Source organism: Agelaius phoeniceus, chromosome 6 (assembly GCF_051311805.1).
Source record: "Agelaius phoeniceus isolate bAgePho1 chromosome 6, bAgePho1.hap1, whole genome shotgun sequence".
Lineage (NCBI taxonomy): Eukaryota > Metazoa > Chordata > Aves > Passeriformes > Icteridae > Agelaius > Agelaius phoeniceus.
This window is the reverse complement of record NC_135270.1, coordinates 9477215-9495641: the sequence shown is the minus strand read 5'-3', so window position 1 is coordinate 9495641 and position 18427 is coordinate 9477215. Positions and strand designations below refer to the sequence as shown.

The 18427-nt window shown below is 52.2% G+C and overlaps 2 protein-coding genes and 1 long non-coding RNA gene across 6 annotated transcripts; 2 read left to right on the top strand and 1 right to left on the bottom strand.

Moving 5' to 3' along the window:
* Window positions 1-966: 966 nt before the first annotated feature.
* On the bottom strand, window positions 967-1962 carry LOC129121319 (olfactory receptor 8J2-like). Its single transcript, XM_054634503.2, has one exon. It carries the CDS (start codon window positions 1960-1962, stop codon window positions 967-969), a length of 996 nt encoding a protein of 331 aa, XP_054490478.2.
* A 6009-nt stretch (window positions 1963-7971) lies between these two features.
* Window positions 7972-9635, top strand: LOC129121318 (olfactory receptor 8U3-like). Its single transcript, XM_054634502.2, is given in 4 exon segments — window positions 7972-8433; window positions 8436-8600; window positions 8603-8738; window positions 8741-9635. Coding segments are annotated over 4 exon segments (1269 nt in total). The 3' UTR covers window positions 9247-9635.
* Window positions 9636-9952: 317 nt separating this feature from the next.
* Window positions 9953-14943, top strand: LOC129121490 (uncharacterized). Of its 4 annotated transcripts, none has more exons than XR_008534432.2 (5): window positions 9953-10231; window positions 11152-11244; window positions 12727-13014; window positions 13408-13524; window positions 14382-14943. It is a non-coding gene; the product is annotated as an uncharacterized LOC129121490 (long non-coding RNA). The 4 variants fall into 4 exon arrangements; XR_008534431.2 differs by having other exon boundaries at window positions 14379-14943; XR_013182677.1 differs by lacking the exon at window positions 11152-11244 and having other exon boundaries at window positions 14379-14943.
* The last annotated feature ends 3484 nt before the right edge of the window (window positions 14944-18427 follow it).

Below are 18427 nucleotides of genomic sequence, written 5' to 3'. Positions count from 1 at the left end.
TTAGGGCCTTTTCCAGACCCAAACAGCTCCCAGCTATCCATAGATCAGGTGTTGAGGATTCTTTCATCTATGGAAACCAAATCACTTAAGTACTTAAAGTTTGGGTGAAATGCACCTGTTAGGTTTTCAATATGTGATTTGCATTCCCTTTGATATTCCAAGGTGTATCTTGAGATCCTGACTTGCATCAGCTTTTTATCCCTCTGAGTCAAAAAAAAATGCACTTTTAAAGCCTTTTATCTTACTCATTTATCAACCAAATTTAAAAATACTCTTGTTCTTCCCAAATGCTCCCTCCCACTCCAGCAGCTTGGCTCTAATAAATAACTCACAGGTAACAATGAGGAATTTTATTGGAGTTTAGGGATAAGGACAATAATCTTGCAAGAAAAATACATATTGATCAGTGCAAAATAAGTTATAAACCAATAAAGCTGTGGTTTGCTTTTCCTGAGAGAAAGAAAGGTTTAATTGGAATAATACCCTGGAATATTCTGGGTGATTTCTTCTGACAGCCTCATGGCCACAAAGGAAATTCAAGTTTGAGGCTCCCACTCCTGTTTCCTTACAAGGAATATGTGAGCGTGGGGTCTACTTCTCCAGGATAAATATTGTAATTGAGTTTTGTGAGGAACTATGGAAGAACCTATATAAAACTGTGAAGATCAGGGAAAAATCCATATAATTTATTTTTTTTTTTATTCTTGCTTTAGAGGAGCAGTTTTCTTCCACAAGAGCATGGAGTGTCAGAACAACAGAGAATGGCTTTAAGCTGAGGGTAGGTTTAGATGGGATTCTGGGAAGAAATTTTTCCCTGTAAGGGTGGGGAGGCCCTGGCACAGGCTGCCCAGAGAAGCTGTGGCTGCCCCATCCCTGGAAGAGTTCCAGGCCAGGCTGGATGGGGTTTGGAGCTGCCTGGTGTAGTGGAAGGTGTCCCTGCCCATGGAGTGTTAGACCAGATGATCTTTAAGGTCCCTTCCAACCCAAACCATTCCAGGACTCCCTGATGCCACGAGCCGCACCTCTCTGATGCCGGCAGAGGTTTAACACCCTCCTCCTGCCCCTCCCCAGCGCTGCCTTCACCTCCCTGTTCCTCAGGCTGTAGATGAAAGGGTTGAGCATGGGGCTGACCATGGTGTAGAAGACAGAGGCCACCTTGTCCCGGCTGCCGTGCTGTGACGCCGGCTGCAGGTACATGAAGAACAGGGAGCCGTAGAACACAGCCACGGACGCCAGGTGGGAGGCGCAGGTGCGGAAGGCTCTGGCCCTGCTGGGCGCCGAGCTCGTGCCCAGGATGGCGTGCAGGATGCGGCCGTAGGAGAGCAGGATGACCACGCTGGTGCCCAGCCCGTTGGCCGTGGCCAGGGTGAAGATGGCGGCCTCGCAGCCGTGGGTGTCGGAGCACGCCAGCCTCAGCACAGGGCTGGCGTCACAGAAGAAGTGATCAACATGGTTGGGCCCACAGAAGGAGCCCCCAAATGTGCAGCCAGTGTAGAGGAGGGCGCTGAGGGAGGCCACGAGGTAGCACCAGGCCACCAGCTGCCAGCAGGCCCGGGGGGACACCACCAGGACATAGCTCAGGGGGTGGCAGATGGCCACGTGCCGGTCGTAGGCCATGGCGGCCAGGAGGTGACACTCGGCTGTGACAAAGAGAGCAAAGAGGTGGAATTGTGTCACGCAGCCGGCCCAGGAAATGGTTTTATCCCCAAATAACAGATCTGTGAGCATTTTGGGGGAGATGACGGTGGAATAGCAGACGTCGGCCAGGGAAAGGTGGGTGAGGAAGAAGTACATGGGGGTGTGGAGGCTGGGAGCCACCCAAACCAAGACCATCAGCCCAATGTTCCCTGCCAAAGTGACGATGTAAATCAACAGAAAGAGCACAAAAAGAGGGGCCTGCGCCCAGGGAGTGTCTGTAATTCCCAGGAGGATGAATGTGGGCTGTGTGTAGTTTCCTCCCATGGCCAGGTGTTACCTGCTGAGGCAAAGGGAAGAAATACATCAAAATTGTAAAACCCAGAGTTTTGCTTTTGGGTCATATTTAACTCCAATTGATCACCATTTTTATTGCCATACTTTGGTATATTCCATATATTTTCCAAACATAAATTCTATACTTTTTTATTTATCAGTTGAGGTGCCTAGAAAAGAACATAGAGCTTAAAGAAACACAAATGGCAAATTTGCTTTTCTGTGCTTGGATACCTAAAATGATGGATTTATTCTGGCACGTGTTTATTAATAACAAAGAAAAGAATCAGATATTTATTCCCTTTTGGTTTGAAAGAAATTTGTTTCAGAAGGCACCTTGGAGGAATCTCATTGGAGATAATGTAAACCTGGAGTGGGAGAAAGTCCCAGTGCCAGTGAAATCCCAGGTTGCACCATATTAATAATACTTTTCCTTTGCTTTTAATTATTAATCCAGTCCATCAAACTGTTGTATTATATATCACTCACACTGGATAAAAATCACATGGATAAATTCATGTTTAAGCCTTTCTGAGCTCCAGCAGGCTGAAACATGCAAAAAAACATGGGAATTAAGATAAGACTTACTTTGAATGGGAATGAATTTTAAAACAATCCAGTTCCAGAGGCTGATTTGTTAACAACTGCATTCTTCTGACAGTTCTTCATAACTAAATAAGAATTGTCTTTAACACTTCCATAAATCCATTTATCTTGCTTTAGCTGCCTAAGGAAAACAAAAACCAATTTGCAGAAGCCATTACTTCCATTTATTATAAAAAATCCTGTATTTGGAAGGCTGTTTTTCAGCACAGCCCCAAAAAAGAGGATATGAGGACCTGAAGAAGGAATCCAACTTCTTTCTCTTGGATTTACAGCTCCTCCTGTGCCCTCGCTGTGGTGGTGGGAGCCAAGGGTTTATCCCAAATGCATCAGAGAACATCCAGGCTGATGTGGAGAGGGATGTGCTCCTCCCATGACTCTAACTCTGAGCCTGTGGGTGACAGGGCTGTGAATATGTTCCCTCTGCTCTCCTGGGACAAACCCCTCAGGGCTCCTCATGGCACAGCACATAAACAAAGAAAAGAGGAAAAAAAAAAAAAAAAGGGATAGAATGGAATTCTGAAATCCATTGTGCTTCAGGGATCTCAAGTCCATCACGTGGATGAGCCACCACATCACATGGACACGTGGCACCAGCAGTGACCGGCTGGTGAGAGGGTCCCCAAGTGTCACACAAAGCCCCTCCAGCTCTGGAGCTGCTGATGTTCCTCTGTGGACACCAGGCAGCCCAGTTTTCCTTCAAGGATGGGATTATCCAAGGTGAGGTACCTGCAGCCCAGATGTCCACACCTGGGCGGCTGCTCTGGGCACTTTCAGACAGTGATTAATTGTCCCAGAGCGAACTAATTTGCATTAATCACCCCATCTGGGGGCTCCATCCACACCTTGACCCACAAACTCTATTTAAGCTCAGCTTAAGCTCAGCCCAAGGAGGTTGTTCCCTCTGCAGAAGTCCTGGTTGCCAGTTTAACAACATGTGCACATCTTCCTCTAATCTGCACCTTGTCTTGATCACAGATCCAGCCCTAACCAGGATTGAGTTGGTTTTTGGATGTTTCAGCTTACTGGAGCTCATAAAGGTATAAAATATTAATTTATCTATGTGAACTTTATCCATGGTGAACGATTTATTGTATAACAGTTTGACAGACTGGATTAAGAATTAAAATAAATACCTTATTTAAAAAAATATACAATTTAGGTCAACCTTGGACCTGCCTTATTGTCACCAGCTGTCCTGGTGGTTTGGAGTCTTGGCTCAGAGAACATCAGGAGGCTTGGAATAAATCTGATTCTGATTTATGAAGCAAGATGGAAGGTGGAAAAATAAGGTTTTTGGGGAAGTCAGTGGTGATTTGGTGCAATACAGTCCTGGAAAAAGATAAAATAGATTTGATTTGGGTCAATGTCAAAGAAATGGAGCAGAAATACTCATGAAAGCAAAAATTGCCATTTTTCTTAGAAAATGCACAAAGGCAGAGGAAGGATTAAGTGGTAAACAGTTCAAAGGTTTATACTTAATTACCTGATAATTATTTAACTTCTTTTACAAGCTGTTTTGCCTTCTTGGTCATTCTTTTCTAAACATCAAAAGTTTCTCATGGAAATAACTGGATTTCTTGGTTTTATTTATTATTTTGAGAAAAGAGGGGGGTGTTTGAAGTTGTGCCTGGGGAATGGGGAATAAAGCAGGAACTAATGGGAGTCAGTGGTGAAATTTTGGTGTGGAAACTCACCAAATTCCAACACTGATGTTAAAATGTTGTTGTTTGCAGAGCTACACCCAACCAAAACATCAGCACGAGCTGGATGATCTTCAGAGCTCTTTCCAACCCAAACCATTCCAGGATTCTGTGACCATGTGTGGGTCTCCTTTGGACATGGCACATCCTCTTCCAGCCTACCTGGAGTCTCTTGATCCCTCTAATTCTACCTAAGCTATCGTGGGATGTGTTATTGATAACTGATCAATCCCACCTGTGGATCCAAACTGTACTTTGTGGGCAGCTGAGATATTCCTGGGAATACCTGGAGCAGAATAAGAAGGTTTCATGGACTCTGGATCATGTTCTGACAGGTGTGTCCTGTACAGATCTCCCAGTGCTAGGCCAGGAGCAGCCTGGAAGCATTTTGGGCTCATTCCTTACCTGGAGACCTGGATCAGCCCTCATCCCCTGCAATCCCAGCTGGCTGCTCCAGGGATCCATCCAGGACAGCCTGAGATGTTTGCCATGAATACCTGGAGCAAACCCAGCCCTGACCCTGAAGTAAAGTTATGTTCACTATAAAAATTAAATTGTATTTCTATTAAAGGATGTTTTGCTGATGGAGAGGGTTTCTCAATGAACCTTCTGATCCCGATGCTCCTCTGGTGAGGTAAGAATTGGATTTTTATCTTTAATCCTTTTATTCTGGTTTGTTGTGTTATCAGGGACAGGGAATTCTGTCTGGCTCTTTTTTTCCCCTCCCTCATGCCAGGGCTCTCATCCATACCTTGGTTTCAGCTGGAAATGAAGTGGGATTCATGGGGGCTTGTGAGGGGGAAGAAAATCCAGTAACATGTGGGTATTGGTGCACACATTTAACCCAATAATGTTTTGCATTTTATGTATAAATATATGGGATAATGTACATTTGATATTGGATTTTAATATATATTTATGATGTTGGATCAGAAAGGACAAACATCTAGGAGATCTCTGGTCCTAGGATAGCAAGTTATCCATTTATATCCATATATATTTATGGATATGGGGCTTGGAGCACCCTGGGCTAGTGGAAGGTGGCCCTGCCCATGGCATTGGGGTGGAACTGGATAACCCTTCAGGTCCCTGCCATCCCAAACCATTCCAGGATTGTGTGAGAGGTGTCAGGATCCCCTGTATAAAGGTTATGTGGGTTTAACACATTTTAAAAAAACACATTTCAGACTTCTGTGATTTCTGGGCTGGATTAGGGAGGCAGCTCCCACGAAAAGCCCTTTCTAGAAAAGATGGAAGGATAACATTCTAAATGGATTAATTTGCAGTTTTAACACGGTTTGGAGATAATGAGATATCATCCATAAGCCAAGTCAATTAATTAATTAATTAATAACCTTATACTTGAAAACTAGGTAAATTTCCAACTGAACCAGTCACCTTTGCCCTGTCCTTTTTCCACACCCAATTTCTGCTTTTCAAAGCCTTCAAACAAAGCTCTAATTAGTTTTCCTCTTTATACCCCTGGTGGTTTGCCAAAAACAGAGTCAGGAATATTATCAGCGGAGTTTGTATCCAGAGATTTGCCCTTTGGCAGTGGGGAAAAGGGACTGAAAAATAACAAAGCAAAGCAAGAAAAAACCTGAAAACCTGAAATTAAAAGATGACGGGTGATAATTATTTAAAAAGTCAAATTTTTAGGCAAGAAATAACTCCTGACTGAAATTGCAGGTCCCTCATTTCTCTACATTCTGGATGAAAACTTGGTGCTGGCAAGGATGACAAATCAACCTGGTTTTTGTTGTCAAAAAACCCCTTTCCTTGTAAAAAGTTGCATTTCATCTACTTCCAAATTAATTTAATTCCTGTTTTTACATGAACAACTTATTTTTGCTCCTTTGGTACACCGTGGTACTCAGCTGTCAATCCCAAGGGACATTAAAGAGCCACAAAAATCCTTTTAAGGTATCAAATGGAGAACTGGAAGGGGAAAAAGGTTAAAAAATATCCATCAGTATTTCCTGTATGTCACCACCATTTATTGGACGTTGCTGGAAATATGGAATATTTTTATTTTACATAAAACTTCCTTTTTCCCTGTAAGCCTCGGGTAGCAAAGTGTCTTGTTCTTGCTCAGGAAACTGAGAAGTAGGCAATAAATAAAACAATGGCATTGTGTGCCTGACCCACCTGGATATTTTATTTTCTAAGTGTCAGCTCCAGAGCCAGTTGAAAATATTGGGTGTTTGAAGTTCTCACATTTGGAAAAGATGCTTTAAACTGCACTTTATTTTTGTCTCAGGACAATTTTCAGCTGATGCTTCAGGTTGTCTGAATCCTTCAGGTGGAGTTAGATGGAATACTGGGAATAAATCCTTCCTGAGAGGGTGGTGAGGCCCTGGAATAGATTTCCCAGAAAAGTTGTGGCTGCCCCATCCCTGGAAGTGTTTAAGGTCAGGTTGGATGAGGTAATCTTGGTGAATCCTAGGGCAGCTCATTGGAAGCTCTTCTACTGCTTTGCCCAAAGATTTTATGGAATTTGGGTGCCACAATGGAGATCCTCACCACAGGAAGACAGGATGAACACTCCATTAGTAATTCCACACCAACCACCTGCTTCTCAGCAAGAATAAAATATAACCCATGGGTTTTAACTGAGTTTATTTCCATTCCAGGTGTCTGATCCATCACACAAAGTAAAGCTGGTTGGTTAAGTAAGAAAAAGTGAGGCTGGACTTTAGTTAAGCAAGAAATCGAGGTCAGTTCTCTGATGGAAGCAGGTGGATTCTGCCTCTTGGGGGAAATTCAGCCTCAAAAATGTCTGGTTTTCCTTATTTTTAGCATCTCTGTCAACTTCATGAGGGTAATGAAAAGCAGCTCTAAATCCTCCTTAGTAACTCCAGGAGACCATGGAACACCTGAAACAGATGTCAGGTTCTGGGGCTGAACTCAGCCTTCAACCAAGGCTCATGCAGTAATGAGGATTTCCAGGTTTGGATCCATTTGTCAGGAGCCAGCAGTGCCTACTTTTGGTTTACTCTCTGGTGCAATTCTGTCAAGCCATGATTATCCAGGAGAAAAATCCATGTTGATTTATTCTATCTGTTGTAAAGTAGGGTTTTAGGAGCTGCTGATCTCTCCCTGGTGAACAGCAAGATGGAACATGAATTCATCTTTTACCTCCAAATCAAGGATCACATCTAAAGCAAAGTGAGGTAAGAAAAATCCCAGCTCTTATCCCTACACCAGGAAAAAATACACTAAGGGAAGTCCCATTTTCCAATGCATTCACCTAGAAAATCTCTTCCTGGGACACGGGGAGCAGGTATTTATTCCTCAAGTGCTCAGGCTGGATAGGGAATGGTCAAAAGATAAGAAATAATTTCATATTCCCAGGAATTAACATGAAAATAATGGAATTCCATGTGTAAGTGGATTGAGAAGAGCTAGGAGGAAGCAACGCAACTTATTTATGATTTATTAATTTTGATATGGTATTTCCCTTCTTCATGGCTTAAATATGTTCCTGCTTCCAAATACATTGGCTGAACAGGGTTACTGGTGCCAGGAACTTGTGGTTTTTCTCTTTCAAGGAGAATTTACCTTTTATCGACTGAAGGTTTTGTAACTGCTTGACAGAAATTAACATTCTTATCATTATCAATGGATTTATGTGCATTAAACACTTCAATCTAAAGACAGAAAGCAGCTGAACTGCATGTAGAAAATGTTCAGTATGGCTGGAGAAAATGAGATGTTTGCATCTGAATTTATTCTCCCAGGTTTCACCACCCAAGCAGATCTGCAGGTGATGTTTTTTGTCTTGTTCCTTGCCCTCTACGTGGTCACTCTCCTAGGAAATCTGGGAGCCATCGTGTTGAACCCGATCAATCCGCGCCTCTGCATGCCCATGTTCTTCTTCCTGAGCCACGTGTCCCTGCTGGATGTCTGCTGCTCCTTCAGCATCATCCCCCGGAGCCTATGGGATGTTTTGGTGGAGAAGGTGATTTCCTTTGTGAGATGCGTCATCCAGCTCTTCTCCTTCGCCACCTGGGCCACCACGGAGTGCCACGTGCTGGCCGCCATGGCCTACGACCGCTACGTGGCCACCTGCAGGCCCCTGCTCCACTCTGTGCCCATGTCCCAGAGGATTTGCATGGGGATGTTGGCTGGAGGGCTCAGCTCCACTCTCCACACCATATTTCCATGTTCCATGTCCTGTTCTGTCCCTCCTGGGCCATCAAGCTCTTTGTTTGTGACAGGCCCCCGCTGCTGGCCCTGTCCTGCTCTGACACCTGTGCCAGCGAGGCTGTGGTGGCTGCCATGGTGGGGTTCAACGTGCTGAGCACCACGGCTCATCCAGCTCAATCCTGGTGTCCTCTCTGTCCATCCAGGCTGCCGTCCTGTGGATCTGCTCAGCCCGGCAGCACGAGGCCTCGTCCGCCTGTGCCTCCCACCCGGCCTCCATCGCTCTGTGCCATGGCAGCTCCACCCTCACGGACCTGCACCCGTCTCCAGCCGCTCCCTGGAGCAGGACAAGCTCATCTCCCTGGGGTATTCCATCACTGTCCTCAGGCTGAGCCCGTTCCTCTATGGTCTCAGCAACGCGGACTTGAGGAACGCCGTGAGGAAAGCAAAATATTGGATCCTTGCTGCCTGGTCCATCCATGGATCCTGGTCAGCTGAAAGGAGAGGACAACCCCGTGGCGGTGAGGGGTGTTTGATTTTGGACCCTCAGGAAGAGAGGTTGGATATCAGACCCTCAGGATCCCAGGGTTGTAGTCCAGACTCATCTTCCAAGCCATTGGTGCCATGGTGTCTCTGCAGCAGCACTGCAGGGAAGGGAGGAGACATCTCCTGGCATTGTGTGGAGCGCAGGAACCGAGGGGGAACATGGCAGAGCAGAGCCGGGGTGGGAGATGAGGCACCACCCTCGGGGACACTCCCTGTGCTGCAGGACAGGAGCTGCGGAGATTCCGACCCTTCAGGGAGCTGCCCTGCCCTCCCTTGATTTTTTCCCCCTTTTTGGGGGGGATGTCCATGTGGAGAGGGCTTTTATGGAAGCACCGAGCTGCTGGCCAGGGCACTTGGACTCATTTCATGCGTTCTCTGGGGGAGAGGAAAAAGGGAAATTGGGGAGTCCAGGGGGTGATGGTGTAATTGGGACACTCCAAGATCTGTGGAGGGGGAGCCAGGTGAGTGAGGGATGAGGGGGGTCAGGAGAGGTCCTCCTAAAACCCAAGGGAGGCTATAGCCCAAAAAATGCCAGAAAATTCTTGAGGGGTTTGTGTGTAAAATACTTAAAACTGCAAAGATTCTCATTTTCTATATATTGAGAAGTAATCTCAATTTATATAAAAATTGATTTTAAAGGAAGACCTCGTACCTGCTGTGTTATAGGATTTTAGACTGTAAGAAATTCTGAACATGGATCTGTAGGGTTTGAAAATACAAATAAAGTGTTTGTGTACATAAATGAAACAATAAAGGGCTCGAAGAGGTAAAACAAGGTGGTCTGTATGAAGGAACTAGAAACAGCCCTGTGTACGCGGATTCTTTCTCCCTCCTCTCGCTGGAACACCCGAAATCCGGGATCTGGGATTGACTGAAATTGGGATTTATTGGCACCTGAAATTGGGATTTTTTTGGACCCCTAAAAACGCTTCGCATGCGCGGTGGCCGCGGCTCCCTCCGTGCTGCCGTCTTGTGGACACCCCCGGTACTGCAGCTCCGAGCGCTCCGGGCCCTTCCCGCGGTTCCGCGGCACCGGGACCGGGACATGGGGCTGGGCCGGGACCGGGACCGGGACGTGGAGCTGGGCCGGGACAACGACCGGGACTGGCCGTGCGAGGCCGCGGGGCCCTCGGCCGGGACCGCTCCCGGCAGGAACCGCGGCCGCTGTGCCGGGAGCGCAGGCGCGGAGCCGGGAACGGCAATGGCGGAGCCCGGGGAGCGGCGGGGCCGGGGCACCGGGAGCGGCTGCGGCGGGCTCGGAGGTGAGCGGGGACCGGGGACAGCCCCGAGCGGGGAACGGGGACGGCCCCGAGCGGGGAACGGGGACAGCCCCGAGTGGGCGGCGGGGACGGCCCGGGAGCTGCGGGCACCGGGGCGGATTCTGTAGAGAGCGAAATGAACATTTCGGGGTGAAATGTGAGTTCATGTGCGGGGGAGAGAATGAATGTTCTGAGGTGAAAGTGAAGTTATCAGTAGTAAGTAGTGAAGGTGGGGAAAGTCCCAGACGGGATAAAATGGATTGTAAAATCCATGTATGAAATCAGAGGGGTTAGAGCAGCTTTCCTTCCCACTGCTGCCCAGGTGCTTTGATTGTAGTCCGGTTTTCAGGAGGGAACACGGTTTGGGATGACACAGCTTTGGAGAGTTCTGAGTTTTCCTTAGCTGTGCAGAGGTGTCAGGATCCGGAGGCACTCCTGTTTCCCTGAAGGAGGATGCTCTGGGGAATGGCCTTACGTGGGATTTGGCTCCTGCTGAGGTCAGTCCAGGGACATCTTCCACTACTCCAGGGTGCTCCAAGCCCCAAACAGCCTGGCCTTGGACACTTCCAGGGATGGAGCAGCCCCGATTTCTCTGGGTTGATGGGCACAGGAGGGAATTTCCAGCAGGAGCTGAGGCGTTTCCTTTGCTCTGGCCAGCCCCAGCAGGGCTGTGGGAGGCAGAGGATGTGGGAGCAGGAGCTTTGCCCCCTGCCCCGGGGGAGTCTCTGCTGTCCCAGCCCCAGCAGAGCAAACGTTTGTGCTTTCACATCCCGTTCCAAGGAGCTGCCCAGGCAGGAGCGGGGATGGGCGCGGAGCAGGGACGGTGCCAGGCACAGGGGGACATCCAGAGGTGCCACCAGCCCGTCCCTGCTGCCCAGGCTGGCATGAGCAGGCTGGTGACCGTCCCTGGCTTTGCTCTGCAGGCTGAGGAAGCCAACCCTGGCGAGGAGGAAGATGAGGAGGCGTGGGAGGATGGAGACAGCGGCCCCCAAAGGCTGGGGAAGGCCCAGCTCCAGGTAGGAGATGCTGCCTTCCAAGGAACTGTCACTCCCAGCAGGAGCACCTGTGCTCACCTGGATCAATGGCACAGGCAGGAGAGCCTTGTCCTGAGCCAGGGTTTCATTGGAGGGCTGTCAACTCCTTGAGGATTGCTTAAAGGTAGGACTGAACTTGGTTCTGCACTTCCCATCTATTTCACTTATGAGCCAAAGTGTCAGGTCTGGGCTGTGCAGGAATGAGCTCCTATAGTTTTTTCTTCATGCTTAGTCAACATTGAGCTTCTGGGCATTTTTTTCTGTTGCAGGTTGATGTAAATTTTAACTAAAATCCCAGGCAGCTGTTCCCTGAAAAAAGGTTAAAAGGAGATTCCTGCACACAGACACATTTTTGCAGCACATTATTAGGAATAGGATTTGAGCTGTCTTAGACTTGGGAACAAGTCCCTGTTTTTTTAGAAGCTTTCAGCAAATTACTGAAGTTCTCCTGAGATCCAGCCTGTCAGTAGCATCTTCCTATCCACCCTGGAAAACTGGGCAGGGACCCCACTTAGGACCCTCTGGATTGGGCACAGCTTTTTTTCTGCTGGGAGATGCTCCAGCAGCACTTGGCAGTGAATGCTGGGGATGAATCCATAGGAACAGATAAATCCACAATCACTGCCAGGCCCTTTGCAGCACTGAATTCCCAGCTGAGGGGAGAGGAGCCTCTGAAATTGGCCCCTCCAGCACAGCAGCTGCTTTGTGCCAGTGCCCGGAACCTGGGATTGATCCTGATTGTCCAACTCTGGAGTCCCTGAATGCTGGATTATGGAAAACAGCCAAGACAGTGGATCTGCCCCTGTGTCACCCGGTGGTTTTGGGCAGGGCACAGCAATTGGCAGTGGGTGTGTCTGGGGAGAGGAGCCACTGCTTCCCTTCCCAGCAAGGTCTGGGAAAGGCAGCCCAGAGGATGAGGCTTGGGAAAGAGTTGTGAGCTGAGAAGTGGCTCAAATCAAGTTTAAGTAGCCTTAAACTCCTGGAATGGTCAGGGTGGGAAGAAACCTTATAGATCATCCTGTTTCCTTGCCCTGCTGTGGTCAGGGACACCCTCCTGGGGTGTACATGGAATTTGCTCAGTGCCAGGCTGGTGAAATGGGTGAGGTTTTCTCCCTGAGCCCAGTCAGGGGCAAGTTTGGGGCTTCCATGGGAAGAAGCCTGGGAGCTGCATTTCCAGAGCTGAGAGTCTCCATGCTTGGAAGTGTTTCCAGTTCTGCTATTTGGGTTTTTCCAAAACTGGGCATTACATTTCTTCCCTGAGTGAGGTGGTTTTCCCTGGGTTGTTGGGATTACACACTGGTTGTTTAAGGGCTCTGATGTCTCTTTCTCCTGAATAGAGGAGTAAGGAAATGGAGATGCTCCCAGCTGTCACAGAGATGTGGGAACAGCCCAGTTCCAGCAGAATGTGGTGCCCAGCACGTGGTGTGCACCCTGAGATGGTCTTTCCTGTTGTTTATTCCTTAGAGCCTGTTGGAGTGCTGGCCTGGATTTGGGAAGAGCCAAGTATACTGGAGCTGTGAGGTTTTTCCTGTCAGAAATCCATGATGGGGATGTTTTCCCTGGCTATCCCAAGTGGAAGGAACAGCTTTGGAGTCCCCACAGGCTGGGGATGCATCCCCTGAAAACCAGTTCAGGATTGTTCATCTGACTCTGCCTCTGACCTGTGACTTCCAGGGACCCTCCTGGTATCCTGGATTTTCCCAGGAGAGGATATTCCATCACCTGCCTTTTGAGCCAGGAATTTCAGACCCAGTAAGTCAGTGACATTCCATGTGAGCTGTCCCAGTGGATGGGTGGGAGAGGGAGCAAACACCCCACCCTGCTGTTTGAGACATTCCCAACTGGAATTGGGGCTGTGCTGTCATTGCAGAGCTCTGAGGCCACAAGTTCAGCCTTGAATGGCATCCCCAGGGAAATGCGTCCCCAGGGAAAGGCATCCCCAGGAATGAGGCATCCCATGCCCGGGGCACTTGGCCACACATCCCTGATGTTGAGCAAAAAAAGAGGAGGGGGAAGCCCTGGGTGAGTGGGAGGATGTTTCTGGAATGGAAGTGGGAGAGGTGCTGATCATGCCATGGAATCAGGGGCTGCTTTGGCTTGGAAGGGAGCGCGAGATCATTGACACTCTCTTGTCTGATTGCACAGCCAAGAACATCCCAAAGTGCCTCCTCACCCTCATGGACAGCAGGAACGTCTTCCATGGCTCCTGTTTAGGAATGGCAGTGGCTGTTGGGAGCTCTGGCAGGAGCACCTGGAGACCAGGTAAGAGCAGCAATGGGATCATTCCAGCTGCTGCTGGAGGCAGTTTTCTCTATTCTCTATTTACGATAGAGAAATATATATTTATGATAATTAGATAATATATGATATAATATATATTGTATATTATATTTTTTATATATAGAGAGAGAATTATATATTTACGGTAGAGAATCTATATTATGATTTTCCTCTGATTGATCCTTTCACAGGAATTTTCCTGGGCATATTTGAGAGTAATTCCAAGAATTTTGAAATAGTTGAAAAACAGAGGGGGAAAACTGTGAAGCTGATCCATTTCTAGTAATTCCAAACATCTCCCATAACACCATTCTGGGGGAAACCTGATTAGGGGACAAAGATGGAGAGGAACAAATGCTGTAAATTCCCCTTGGCTCTCCAGCAGAGCAAACCTTCCAGTAATCCCAGCTGATGTCTCTGAGAAACTGTGGGACCATAAGGATTTGCAGGAAAGCTAAACAAGGACAGAGATGAGGGAATAAGCTTCCAATTTAATAATGATTTGATGGATGAAAGAATGATTCTTGTGTGTTGGATGCTCCCTCTTATATATCTGAGTAATTTTGAAATGGTTCATTTAATAAATCACCTAAATTTGGGAATTTAAATTTGAGAGGAAACAACACAAAATTAATGCAGGGAGAGATGGTGGAATCATCCTGGAATGGTTTGGGCTGGAAGCCTCATCTCTGAGCCTGTCCTGGGCTGGCTCCTGTCCTTCAGCCACTCGCTGCAGGTGGACGTGGAAGTGATGGAGATGTGCAGGGAATGCTGCTTGGTTTTCCCAACTGCCTTTGGCAATCTGGCCATTCAAAAGACTAATTGACCTCTTCCAGCAGGAAAACATTTAAACAAGAGGTGCCAAAAAGAATTGGAGCTTCTGCACAATGAAATCTGCAAGAATCCAACTTCAAATCCCCCTGGATTGTCACCGGTCCCACTTCCATGGACTGGTCACCGTGGCCAGGAGTGCCCAATCCTGCTGGAAATGCACTGGACCAGGATGTCATTTTCACTTGATGCTGGTAAAGACCCTCTGGGTGACCCCCAGTCACTGGAAGGACCAGACTGGGCTCCCAGGGCACTAATCCAGGGGTTCTGTTTTTGGGAATAGCACAGGAGCCTTTCCCTTGCCCAGAGGAGCAGCAAGTGCCTCAAATCCCCAGGATGGACACAGAGAAAATAACAGGAATATGGAAATCCCCCACACTGGGAGTTTGTGGTGCTCTGGATTACATTTTGGATTTAAAATGTTAAAGGAGGGTGTGGAGGGGCTTTTCTCTCTCTCCTGTTCATTATCGTTCTCACTGCTCTTGTTGCTCTCACTGTTATTGTGTGTTGTCATTAATATTAAATTATTGTATTTGACTGGTTTCCATTATTAAACTGTTCTGAGCTGGATTTTTGTCTCTGGTCTCTTCCCCATCCCACTGGGGGTCAGGGAGCTGCTGCTGGGGCCCAGCTGGGTCCGCCCATGGCCCGGGGCGTTTCTGGGGGCTCCGAATGCTGCGGACTGGAGCAGTTTTGGGGCTCACAGAGAGACACCCAGCACTGCGATTTGGGGGCTCAAAACTGGGCTCATTTGGCCAAGTACAGAAAGAGACACTAAGGACTGGTTTGGGGGGCTTGAAACCAAGGTGCCTCAGACAGCATTTGGGATCTCAGAGAGACCAAGTTCTGCATTTTAGAGGCGTGAAGCCGAGACCATGACCTGTGTTTGCGAGGTCTTGAAACCGGGGTAGGTCAGTGTTCGGGCTTCACCAAGAGAGATTTAAGTGCTGCATTTTCGGGGGCTTGAGTGAAAGGCCAAACGCCGCATTTTGGTGCTCCAGGCGGCTCTTTCGGCCAGGGCCAGTCCGTGTCTCTGGGCTCCGAGCCGTGCCTCGGGCACGGCCCAAAGCCGGGCTCCCCCGGCCGCGGCAGAGCTCCGGAGCAGCGGCCGAGCGCCGCGGGCGGGGCTGGCGGCGGAGCCCCGGGGCCGCGTTCGGGGCTCAGCGCGGAGCCCGGCCCGGCGCGTCGGGCTGAGCGCGGCATCCCGGGGGCTGCCCGGGCCCGGCCCCAGCGCCCGTCCCGGAGCGGCTCCTGCCGGAGCCGGAGCCGGCCCCAAGCCCCCTCAGTGCTGCGGGGCCGGGACCCGCAGCCCGCCCGGCGGGGGAGAGGCGGCACCGCCCGGACCCCCAGAGACACCGGCGGGACCCGGAGCCGCGGCCCCGGTCCCGGTGCGCTCGCAGCCCCGGCCCGGCCCAGGTGAGAGGGGCGGGTCCGGCAGCGACGGTGCCGCCGCCATCCCGGGCAGGGCGGGCCCCCGGGGCTCAGGGGCGGTGCCGGGGCTCAGGGGCGGTGCCGGGCTCAGGGGCGGGGCCGGGCTCAGGGGCGGTGCCGGGCTCAGGGGCGGTGCCGGGGCTCAGGGGCGGTCCCGGGGCTCAGGGGCGGTCCCAGGCTCAGGGGCGGGGCCGGGCGGGGCCGGGCCCGGCTCAGGTGCGCAGGGCGGGCCCGGCTCAGGTGTGCGAGGCCCCAGCGCGGCTGCGCGGGGCGGGGCCGAGGTGATTTAATCCCCGGAAATCTCTGCCGGCGCCATTTGCTCACCCGGAGCACGGTGAGGCTGCTGCCGCGCTGGGCTCTCCCGGCGGCGATTTCCCTTTTTCTTTCTCCTCTTTCTTCTGCCCTTATCCTCCTCCTTCTTCCCCCCCTTCTCTCCTCTTTTCTATCCCTCCAGTTTCTTTCTCCCTCCCCCCCATCCCTCCTCTCCCTTCCAGCCCCCCCTGCCCTCTCCCCGCTCCCCAGCCTCCCCTGCCCTCTCTCGCTGTTCTCCTGCACATCCCCGACCCCCCGTTCCTTTCACCCCTCTCCCCAGCCCGACCCCCCTCTCTTCCCCCTGTACCCCTCCTCTGTCCATCATCTCTCCCCCCACCCGGCCTTTCCCTTCCACCCCCTTCTCCCCAACCTCTCTCCGTTCCCCGCCTCATCCCTCCCTATTCCCCTCCTCTGTCCCCCTACTCCCCTCCTCTGTCCCCCTGTTCCCGTCCTCTGTTCCCCTGTTCCCATCCTCTGTCCCCCTGTTCCCGTCCTCTGTTCCCCTGTTCCCGTCCTCTGTCCCCCCTGCCTCTTTCCCCCGCAGCCGCGGGTCCCGGGGCGCCGCAGAATAAAGCCCAGAGGGCCGGAGCGGCGCCCCCGCTGTCCCTGGAGCCCCCACACGGGGCCGGAGCCGCTGGGCGGGTCCCCCCATTGCAGTGCAAAGCACGGCCCGACACCGCCGGGGTTCCGGCTGTCCCTACATCACACTGGGGGTCCCCGGGGGTTGGGGGGGTTGGGGGGGCGGTGGGTCAGGGAGGGCCCCCTCCTCAGGAGGGGGTCCGAGGGGGGAGGGGGGTTGGGGGGGTAGGGCCCCCTCCGGAGGAGGGGGTCCCTGGGAGGGGGGCGGGGCGGGCCCCCTCCGGAGGAGGGGGTCCGGGGGAGGGGGCGGGGCCTGGAGGGGGGATTCCCCCCTCCAGGTCCCGCCCCCTCCTCCGGGCCGTCTCCTCCGGACGGGGCTCGGCCCGGCCCCCTCCCCGGGACCCCCTCCTCCGGACAGGGGCCCCGGGGGAGGGAGGGGGGCGGGCGGGGTGGGGGGGAAGCAGAGGGGGTCACGTCACTCTGCAGCGTAAACACACAAAGACATCACCGGACAGACAAACGGCCCCTCCCATTCTGCCGACCCCACCCGCCCCCCTCCCTCCCCCCCGGGGCCCCTGTCCGGAGGAGGGGGTCCCGGGGAGGGGGCCGGGCCGAGCCCCGTCCGGAGGAGACGGCCCGGAGGAGGGGGCGGGACCTGGAGGGGGGAATCCCCCCTCCAGGCCCCGCCCCCTCCCCCGGACCCCCTCCTCCGGAGGGGGCCCGCCCCGCCCCCCTCCCAGGGACCCCCTCCTCCGGAGGGGGCCCTACCCCCCCAACCCCCCTCCCCCCTCGGACCCCCTCCTGAGGAGGGGGCCCTCCCTGACCCACCGCCCCCCCAACCCCCCCAACCCCCGGGGACCCCCAGTGTGATGTAGGGACAGCCGGAACCCCGGCGGTGTCGGGCCGTGCTTTGCACTGCAATGGGGGGACCCGCCCAGCGGCTCCGGCCCCGTGTGGGGGCTCCAGGGACAGCGGGGGCGCCGCTCCGGCCCTCTGGGCTTTATTCTGCGGCGCCCCGGGACCCGCGGCTGCGGGGGAAAGAGGCAGGGGGGACAGAGGATGGGAACAGGGGGACAGAGGACGGGAACAGGGGAACACAGGGGGTGGTCGGGGTGCGTCAAGGATGGAGGGCAGGTGGGGGGGTCGGGATGTGCAGGGGAGCAGGGGCAGGTGGGATGGCGGGGGCAGGACGGGCAGAGGATGGAGCACAGGTGGGGGGGGTCAAGGTGCACAGGGGAAAAGGAGGAATAGGGGAATGTAGAGGGGAAAGAAGGCTGAAGGAAGGAGGGTGAAGAATCAGGGCAGGTGGGGAGGAACTGGGGGGAAGGGAAGGAGGATGAGAGGGCAGGTGGGAGCTGGGCTGGGGAGGAAAGGAAGCGTGGAGAAAGGAGGGGTAGGGTAGGGTTGGGGTGTGTGGGGGCATAGGAAGGGTAGGGGGGACCGGCCCGGGTGGGAGCGGTTTGGGGGGGAGGGAGGGGAGGGCTAGGGGGGAGAGGGAGGGGGGGGGGTAGGGGGGGGGGAGGGTGTAGGGGGTGGGGGAGGGGAGGAAGGGAGGGAGAGAGAGAGGAGGTATTGAGAAAAAGAGGTTTAAAAAAGCGTAAAAAAAAAGAAACAAATAAAAACATATGGAGCCCGCGCGGACAGAACCTTCCCCTTCAAGCGCCGAGGGGGCAAATGGCGCCAGCGGCGATTCCCGGGGGTTAAATCCTCTCGGCCCCGCCCCGCGCAGCCG

Excerpts from the sequence above, each read along its gene's own strand:
- LOC129121319 (XM_054634503.2), bottom strand. The coding sequence starts at position 1,962 with ATGGGAGGAAACTACACACAGCCCACATTCATCCTCCTGGGAATTACA.